General features: G+C 40.8%; 1 protein-coding gene across 1 annotated transcript in view; it reads right to left on the bottom strand.

Annotated features, from left to right (window-relative positions):
* Nucleotides 1-6,776, bottom strand: part of nr5a2 (nuclear receptor subfamily 5, group A, member 2) — a 91,761-nt gene extending 84,985 nt beyond the window's left edge. Inside the window, exons 1-2 of the mRNA XM_030049548.1 lie at nt 6,641-6,776; nt 3,160-3,278 (exon numbers count right to left, since the gene is read on the bottom strand). Of these exons, the coding sequence (XP_029905408.1) occupies nt 3,160-3,278; nt 6,641-6,722 (201 nt within the window). The 5' untranslated portion in view covers nt 6,723-6,776. The remainder of the gene's footprint in view (nt 1-3,159; nt 3,279-6,640) is intronic.
* Between the last annotated feature and the right edge of the window lie 3,702 nt (nt 6,777-10,478).

Genomic DNA, 10,478 nt, shown 5'->3' with positions numbered 1-10,478 from the left:
AACCATGTTATTATTTCAAAAAAGTAACTTTTACTCTGAGTACATTCCACATGAACTACTTTTTACTTTTACGAAAGTAGCTGTTGTATACTATAAAAATCTGCAACATGACAGTACTTCTAAGCTACTGATATGCTTTCTGTGGAACTTAAGCATAAAGGGTCCTACTGCCGACAGATATACTCTCTATGAAATGTATTAAGTATGAGGTAGTTTTCTGTCAATTTGCCATAAGTAATTGCAATAACTGGAACCATTCAAAGATGTGAAATCATGTATATGTTGTTTTGAAATACAATTGTGCCCATTCAGTTACTGTCTATTGTATTTATGACAGCTGTGCTAGGTTTCCTAAGGAGTAAACCTGATGAGGCTACATGTGAAACACTTGCCATATTGTCCTTTATGTGCAACACATGTTGAAATAAATTCATTTATTAATTAAGTGCACGTTGTAGGCATGCAGCAGGATTTCTGACGACAATACCTTTATTTGAGTAGCAATTTCTAATACTGTCTTGACGATGGCCACAAGACATTTGTACAAAGCGATAGGTTGAATATGACAAAGTTTCTGGGTAGCTGGGTGTCCCGACACATGAAAAGCCTTTGTGAAAAACTACCAGACACACACTCCACGTGAAAAAAGGAAACCAGGCAACTACATCCAAAAAAAAAAAAAAAACCACTGCCAGTGCAACAATGAAGCATAGAAATATCTCATCATTTTGCCATCTCAGTTCTCATCCTTTTATCTCTTTTATTCACTCAAAAAATCCTCCTTTCCTCTCTCACCAGCTCTTAATTCCCTTATTTCTTTTCCTCACACGGCTCCATCGTAAAACATTTTTTCTTACATCTATGGCTCTGAGCCTTGACCTCCTTGCTATTGGCTTCCAGTTTAGGATAATAATCTTATTGTCAGCTAAATACCTTAAAGTTGAGAGTAAAAGGAAAGCATTCTGGGAGCGAGCCTGTGGGCTCTACAATGAGGAACTTGGTTGTTTGGTGGATTTGGGCTTGTTGTTGTTATTCTAGCAGGTATGATGTGGTTCCATGTTTGCTTTCGGTGGACATGGGGGGAATATGAACAAATACTGTTTGTGTTTCTGTGCGTGTTGACGCAGGGATGGCTGTGTGTGCGTATGTGTGTGCTCCTCCATATGATTTTGTTTCAGCAAACTGTGCGCTGATACCGCACACGCTTCAGACCAGTCCAAACCTGGCAACCACAGCTCCAATCTGAGCCTGATAACAAAGAAATCCTATTCACAACTGTGTGGGGGACAGAAAGTGTGTGTGTGTGTGTGTGTGTGTGTGTGGTGGGCTGTTGGTGGGCGAGTAGCCCACATCCTACTGCAAATAAAGGAGGATTCCACCTCAAAAATCACAGCACTGGATATCATCCATGCGAAGACTTTCATTTGCAAGTAACATGTTCCCTTAGAAAATAACTTTTAGCAACGATAGAGAAGAAATTGTGGCATTTTTTTAACTGATTGTGGGTAACTGGAGTTCCTTGTTGACTAATGACTGATATAGTCCACATTCAACATCTTACCATTTGCTCACAAGGCACTGACTGGCTGATATCTGAGTGTGAACTAATGCCCAACATTGCTCAGATATAAACTACACTTATTGATCACCTTGCTTTTGGAGATATTTAAAGATGAGCTCCCAAGAATTATCATTATAGTCTGGAATTCAATCTCACTAGTCCAAATCTTACACACACACACACCCCATACCATCTCAGCTAAACTGGAAAATGAGTTAGCGGACTGCCTGTCCAGCACAAAGCCTGCGTCCAGGCAAGAGAAGCAACAGAGATGACACTGACGTCTCCCTCGAAGCAAGTGCTTAGCATCCCAAGGTCATAACACCCGATCAAAATCTATACCATCTGCTTTGAATAATGACCGCATAGGCAAGAAATGCAGACCACGGCATCAATACTGCGAGTTGTGAATTTTGCACAGAGACATTTGTCTTTGCTTAATTTTGCGCTGACAGCTTTACCAGGGCAAAAGAAAATCTAGGATAATGCCTATTAGCTTAATGTGGAGGAGAGGAGTGGAAATAGGCGGTGAGGGACAAATGGCTTGTTGACTGAGCTGAAAATAATAGCAGCAACACTGTGGCTTTACAATGCCCCCAGTCCGGTGTATTAACCTGCGACTGTAAACTCCTTGTGGCACTAATCTCCTTAACTCTTACATGTCTTACTTTTTCCTTAAAAATCCTTTATTGTCACAGAAAAGGTTTCTGAGAGCAGCAATCAGGGTGATTATCTGTTCCCTAACCTTCTTTCTGTCGGTTTCCTGCAATGTTAGCAATCTGATCTAGAAAACTGAAGCTTCATCTCCACCATATCTCACTAACTCTGAGTCAAAGTGTCAGATAAATGCCACACATGCAGGTGAATGCACTGGACTACAGCCCTAACTTCATTAATCCTATACATGCACAGAATTTTGGAAATTACCACAGCAAAACTATGAAGAACAATACAGTGGTATCATGAGTAAGTTAAAAATAAACAAATAAATAAATGACAACAACAACATCAACAACAACAATAATAATAATGATAATACAAAGTCACAAGGAAGACCCTCACACCACAGACACATTCTGTCACCGCAAGAACAGAAGTCCATAGGAGATTAAAAAATACCTTCCCTATTGCACACAGCACTTAAAACACTATAGGAATATTATAGAAGATGAAAATATCCACAGGTATGTTAAGATCACTATAAAGTCCCTTTTGAATACCACTAACACACTATGAATCACTTGAGAATATTATAGCAATATCACAGAAATTAGAAATACCATTAAGACACATTTTGAATCACTATGGTAATGTTATTCAAACTCCGTTGTGAACACCACGGACACACGTTAAATCACTATAAGAACATTATAGTGGCAATGAGATTATTTTTCAATGAAGTATCATTTAAGTTCTACAGATACAGGTCACTTATAGGAATATTTCAGTGACTTTTAGCCAATATTATATATAAAAAGTATAGCCTATCAACGTATCATCGGTTCACTCTTCACTTCGCGTCAGTTTATAAATTTTAGTGGAAAGATTATAGGGTTATTATAGAAATTTTATGGGTGCTGGAGGAAGGAGCCAATTACCTTGCAGCTTTCGCAGGTCAGGAGTCCGTAGTGGTATCCAGAAACCTTGTCTCCGCACACGGGACACATCTCGTCCAGGTCCTCGTCATAGGAGTAGTCCATCATTTTAAACTGGGGGGCTGCGAGGGGAACACAGAGAGGCCTCTTTCAGTGGTGCACAATCTTCCAAGAAAAAAAGAAAGAAAAGAAAAAAGAAAGAAAGAAAAAGAAAGAAAGAAAGAAAGAAAGAGAGAATTTCATGCGTCAAAACTTCTGGGGCAGAAACAGTGGGGAGCCCCACATGCGATGAATGGTTAAGTTGTTCTATATATATTTTTATTTTTATTCCATTACATATATATATATATATATATATGTATTTCCGTAAGGGCGTCTAATTTGGGGTAAAGAAGAAGATTAGTAACGCAATTTTGGAATGAGTTGAAGGCACGCAACCATGTATTTCTCCTAGCTGCTGCGCGCTCTTACGCATCCGTTAAAGACAGGAGCAAAAAAGGAAGAAGAAAAAAACGCATGAAAAGTGAGACTCATAAATATGCATGCGTCTAAGTCGTGAAATCGCTTGGGGAAATGGGAGAGATATTAGAGTTAAGGGTTGGAGGAGAAAACGTTACCGCCCACAGACAAATGAAGACACACAGAGAAGCCCTTATCTCTGCAGGCGAAAGGGGTGTTGGGGTGGAGGGGGGGTCCAAAACGGAGTGGAGAAATTGAACTAACATTATTTTTCCCCCCTAAGAGTCAATCGTACACTTGTTTCTTTTTTCATTTATTTATTTATTTAGTTTTGATAGTGCTGCAAATGCAAAAGGAGATTTTGTCTGTTTTTCCACAAAAAAGAACTCCATCCAGTCAAAGTAAAGAACATTAAATAGGCTACTTGTTTTTTCTAAACAGCTGAAAATTTTGAGAGAACTAATTTTCAAAGCAGTTTCGTTAATTTTGAAGGGAACAAAGTATCAAAGTGTTGAAACAGACACAATGTAGCAGACAAATGAAAAATAAAACCTTTTGAATCAATACAGCAAATATTTCACTTGGAAGCAAAAATCTTATTTTGAGGCTCCACACATTTTTTGCGTTGTATTTCTTTTTACCCGCCTTTGCCATGGCGTTTGGAAAATAGCTGCACTGATAAGGACTCTACATGTCATCTTTAAGCAAACAGCCGAGCTGACATTTACAATGGTTACAAAAGCATTTATGGTTGTAATCATAAAAAAGCGCCCGGATCAAATGGTAAAAATCACAGCGCACGTGGCTGCAGAAGTGGAAATATTTTATAAAGTCGACGCCTTCCAAGGCCAGTATAGCAAACATTCAAAATCCATGCCCCCCCTGCTCGATGGAACTTAATCATAGATGATTTCTGCTTTATTAACAGCAGTGCCCTGTTGGGGATCCGCGCTGCATGCTCCAGCTCATGTTAACCAGAAGCAACAAGTTCCTGCGAGCTCTGGATTTTCCACAGCAGCTCCACGCAGCAAACTCTGGACTCTCTTCTGTTTTAGTGTGTAAACTGGAGAGATTCGTTGTCCGGACGACGCACGTTTGTTGCAACTTTAAATAACGAAAATAAACATTATGTGGCTCCCGGTGCAGCGGTGTAGTGTGTTGTGGGACATCTAAAAATAATAATAATAATAAAATAAATAAGGGGCTAAAACCCTGACCTCCAGCTCGGGATAATCATAAAGCAAAACATCACCAAAATCAACAATCATTAAATTCTCTGAAAAGCGTTGATTTATTCCCTTTAAGGCAATTTCCATGCATTTTACACCGCACTATTGGTCCTTGCATGGATGAATTTCTTTTCAAGGTGGTTATTTTTTTTAGTCACTAACTTTAAAAAGGCGATTAAATAAAAGGTGGTGGAACTGAATTAAGGTCGATTGAATTCAGACATCCGTCCAGAAGGTGCAGAGAGTCGCTGGTCAAACACTCTTACACCTGCTGGCTCTTACCTGCACGACTTGCTCAAGCACCCTCCCCTCCAAGAAAAAAAAGAAAAAATATATCTTTAATAAATTGCTTATAACTCCAGGAGAGAAAAACTCCGTCAGTCCGTGCTACCTTGTTTTTAGCCGTGCGTAAAAGTCAATACCGGGCTCCAGGCCACTCCTCGTCTTGTGAGTATATGTTATCAACATCTCCATAAACCAAGTCCGGGCTAATTGATTGCCCGGTTATATTGCTGTGGAATGACATGTCGGGGGGAATTAACGGGTGATATGTGACTTGATATGGAGAGAAGAACCAAAGTCAATCTCACTTCAAAGCAAAAACTCCTCGCCTGTTCCGCCGCACCTTACAGAAACATGAAAGAAACGGCTTCATTCACGCATCAGGAAAGCAGGATAAAAACAAAAATATGGACTGAAAAAAAAAAAACAAACAAAAAAACATTTTTCTCTCTCCTTCGAATTCAATCAGAGCCTTCAGGCTCCCTGCCGCGAACGACTTCCTTAAATATCAAAGATTGTAGGTCTATTTTTTTTTTTTTTTTTTTTTTTTTTTTTTTTTTTTTGAAATGCCAATTTTGGAAATGAACAGCGAAATTTTTACATTTCTGCAATCTTTTTATTGCGTTTTTATTTTATTGCATCTTGTGACCCATTTAAAATGGCTCTGTCTCTGATTTTCAAATTGCATTCATTTTTAGCCTCACTGGATACATTATTGAACACTAAACTGTAGTTAAGTATTCACCACACAAAAAACGACGGCATTACAACGCCTTTAAAGTAAGTAGTACGACAGAAATAACGCGTGCACAAAGCCAGTGACTGATGAATCGAATCCTTAATTGGAGCAAATTAAAACCGGCTAGACTACTTTTTTTTTTTTTTTTTTTTTTTTTTAAACAGAAATGGCAGTCTAAGTACTCTTTGCGTACAGACAAAAGCAGGTAAGCTCTGATAGTTACAGGCACAAAGAAGTTCATTATTAAACAACGGAAATGATAATACGCAAAGTTCCTCCGCTATGTCTCCCCGATTTTAACGCACGAAGCGCCCGCACACCCCCAGCCTCCCCGGGCGACAGCTGGGGCAGGCAAAGTAGCACCGATCAAACCGTACAAAAGTGACTCCGAATCTTTTCTCGTACTTAAAAAAACAACAACTTTATAACAGATTGTTTAAAAAAAAAGAAAAAGAAAAAAAAAACAAGGTTGGAGATCGCTAACAACTTATTAGGAAGCAGCTTTTAAGAAGCACTCAGGTTTTTTTTTTTTTTCTGAATTTATAACAGTCACCAAATATGACTAATATCTTGTCAGTCTCCAGTCAGTAACAGATTTAGTCGATTAAGCGGTCTTATAAGTTTTGGCATAAAATTAATATTAAACTCGGGGACTCTGACCCCAGGGAGGACCCTAAGACTTCCAGTCCGGCAACGCAGCGCAAACCCACCAAAGTGAATGCTTATTAATTTCCTTAGTTGTCCATACCGTTGCAAAATGAGTATAATTTCTTACCTTGCATGTTTCTTGGCATGTGCCCCTGTTCCCCATGCGATCGAGAGAGTCCCAGGGATTCAGTCTCGACTTTGGGCAGCATGACAGCTCCGCCGGCCTGAGCTGGAGACTCCGCACCGCCCGGCGGGACACCTGGACGGGAGAGGGACACCAGACGTTCCCACAAACACACCTAAAAGTGTCCAAGTCTCTCTCTCTCTCTCTCTCTCTCTCTCTCTCTCTCTCTCTCTCTCTCTCTCTCTCTCTCTCTCTCTCTCTCTCACTGTCTCTGTCTGTGTCTTCGTGATCCGCCAACAGCGGACCACGCCGTATCAAAAGCTTGATTCAAGTAGCCGGTGGATATCTGCCCTGAATCAGCATCATAAAGTCATTTTTGTTAAAATTCTTTCTGCGCAAAAAATACAAAAAACCAAAACCAACCAAACTGCAACAATAACGCTGAGCACTGACGGATGACCCTTTAGTGATAGTAAGGATCTCACCGCGGAAACTGATATAAGGAATTAGTCTCGCACTCTCGTTAAAATGTTAAAGGAAAATCTGCACGGACAGCGTCCGCATAAAAGACGACGACGTTAAAGCTCCTTCTTTGACTTTTCTTAAAGTCTCTCAGCGCGTCTCCCAACAAAGTGGAACTGTCAGTGGAACTTTCCGGCTTTAGCCGACGAGGACGCGCCGCCGGGGCCGCCCTCTCGTGTGCGTAAAGTCGGACTCGGTGTGTCAGTCGGACGGTCTGGAGATGTGGAGACCTCTCCTCCTCCTCCTCGCTGCTTTGTTTACTCCGCTCTCTCCAATCAGGGACGCATGTGCTCGTCTGACATCACCCCTCTCCCGGTCCAATCAGGCGAGCAGACCGGGAAACATCGCCTCAAACCCTCCGGTTCAGCTCTCCAAAAAATCTCAGCTGTTAAATCCCGTTAATGATGGACTTTAAAAAAGCGAAGAGAGAACAAGGAAATCAAGCGACGTAATGCAACAGTGGCGAGAGCAGAGTGCCTGAGCGCGGCGCGGTGCGGCGCGGCGCGCAAGGTATGTGGGCTGGAACGCGTAATAATATAACAGGAACCGTACAAGGAGCGTTTTTGCAGGTCACACACGCACGCGCGCGCGCATACACACTTGCAAACACCTTAAAATCACACACACAGTTTTAACCGTGAAAAGTGAACATAAATATTCCTCTCCTCTCTTTCCCCTCTTCCGTTACACAATTCTGATCTATCAATCTGTCGACGGAGATGCTTGTCTTCATTTATGTTGGACATGTTGTAGTAACTTGTCTAATTGTTATTTACATCCTATTCTCTGTTTACTGCTGTGATCCAATCTAATCTAATGTAATTTAATCTGAATTAATCCGAGTTTTCTTTCTTTTTCTTTCTTTCTTTCTTTCTTTCTTTCTTTCTTTTTTAACAGGGAAACTAAATATTATGCTGCCAGGTATAGGCTAAGGCAATTTTTTGTATTAGTCCTGTATGAAAAAACTGTTAGAAAATGGGCTTCTTCATTGCATTTAGTTAAAAATGGCGACGATACCCTTCTTAAAAGGCCTTCAGTATTATTATTAACGATATTATTGTTTTGGATAAAACAGTCCCTCCCTATATGCTATAAATTACTCTTTTGTGTCGGAGTTTTTATCAGTTATCTGACTGGGCGGGAATCGGTTCAGTAATTCGACATATGACCTGGGCTTTTTATTCCATAACAAACAGGAGAATCACTTTGAGAGGCAAATTATGCATCGACGCACACACTTATTTTAGAGCCGTGGATTTACACCTCTCCTTGATCGGAGTGAAGAAGGAAGAAGATGGACAGGAGCAGGGCGGTCACAGGGGAAAGGTCAGCGCTAGACACACCTGAGGGGTCGCGGCACCGCGCGCTGCCTGGGTAAAGCGCACGTACAGACGCACTCTGCATCTACCTGATGAGTTACAGGGATGTTTCCCGACAAGTAAAGATACCCATGATAATATGTTTACAAATCAATAGCTGATTCCTAGTTATTTCTAAACCTCCTCATGACTCTACTTGGAGGGGCACATCATCATATAGGTATATAGGCCTATGGGCTATGAATTCATTGTGTTAATTAGCATTATTAGTAATTAAATAATTATAACATTGCAACAGATTGTTAATAGGTAGCAGGTAGCAAGGTCATTACTTTTGTCGTCATTTATATGACTTAACTCATACTGATTCCGACATTAGTTCAAGCGTTAAATTTGCTTGATTTATGTACCATTATTGCAAAACATTACCGACGCTTTATTCGGACATCATGGATAGATAAAATCGCGTGCACACACGCGCAGCAGTAACCTCCGCGCGCATACACACTTACACACACGCGCGCGCAAAAATCGAATTTCCAACAGAGAAATAATATCTAGCATTGACCCTCTGAAAGGGAAATTGTTTCCCTTGCATATTAAAATCATAACATTTATAGTACTGCAAATTTCAGGATTGTATATGGCCTATACAGTAACACTGTGGAAAATATTGTTGAATAAAGACACTGCTGGATAATGTAGACACTCTCTGGGAATAGCCTGTAATCATAATCCATAACAACTTGCAGTCTATATTAGGCCTACTTGTTTTTAAAAAACGAACTTTTCAGCTCCCCCTTGTCTTGTCATCGTATTTTGGAGACTGACATCATGTAAAATTATATATTTAGGGATCTGTACAAATTCTTTCTCCCGGATGCTATTTATAGGCCGTTATCACCGCTTTATCAGTGAGGTCACTGCCTGATCTCCTGAACCGGCCAGCTGAAAGCAGGACGAACACAAACTGAAGCAAGAATTGTTCAGCCTCTCGGGCCTTTTTTTTTTTTTTTTTTTTTTTTTTTTTTTTACAGACTCCGACCTGTTGCTCTCACCTTCAGCTCATTTCTTTTTAACGGCAACATCGATCAAAACGGGATTTCTTATGGATTATTATGGTTTAAGATTACTAATTAAGCATGCCCCCGTTTATACTGTTTAATTTGGAATTTAGTGATGCTCCAGTGAAATTTCACCAAATTATCACTGGGCGGCATTTAAATGAAGGACAGGCTTTCCAAAATGCAACGTTATTTCTAAACTCTTCGGTCACAACGAGCAGGAACCTTGTTATCCTGCAGGTAAAAATAAAACGAACTTTCTAAAACTTCCTGTAGATAGCAAAAACTCATTGGACACGGTCAGATTTTAATACTAAAATTAAGTGAATTCTTGCTTTCTTCAGTGAAAGCATATCTGGGCGTAGTGGATAAGGGAGTTTAAACCCAATACACCCCTAAGACGCGCACGCACACGCACACGCGCACACACACACACACACACACACACACACACAAATACACATACACACACCCTGTGCTCACCTGTACCACTCAGGTCCTTTTCCTGTTTGCAAATACTCCCAATTATTTCCCCCAGTCCTCCTCTCCCAACACTCCCACCCTACCCAGTGAGTCCCCAGGATCTATTTTACTGAAGATTTCCCATTGAACCTCTTCTATGCATTTCTGCTACTGTATGCTCAGTGAGAGCTGACCCTCACTCTGAACACAAACCCTGCACACATGTATGCCTCCCAGACTACTATACCCCCTTACCTCCATTTAGTGACCTGCAGCTCAACCTCAGTGGCAGGGCGTGGGCTCCACCAATCAGAAATGTTCTCTTTAAATGCCAGCCTGGGATAGGCTGAGGCAGGGTTGTCTAGAGTTAGGGGCGGGAGGAGGAGTTTAGTAGTGATACAGGAGGGGCCAGAGGGGGTGTGGTGTTGATGTGTGTGTGTGTGTGTGTGTGTGTGTGTGTGTGTGTATGTGTAT

Source organism: Myripristis murdjan, chromosome 4 (assembly GCF_902150065.1).
Source record: "Myripristis murdjan chromosome 4, fMyrMur1.1, whole genome shotgun sequence".
Lineage (NCBI taxonomy): Eukaryota > Metazoa > Chordata > Actinopteri > Holocentriformes > Holocentridae > Myripristis > Myripristis murdjan.
Note: the sequence above shows the minus strand (reverse complement) of the source record. Positions and strands in the feature narration are given on the sequence as shown.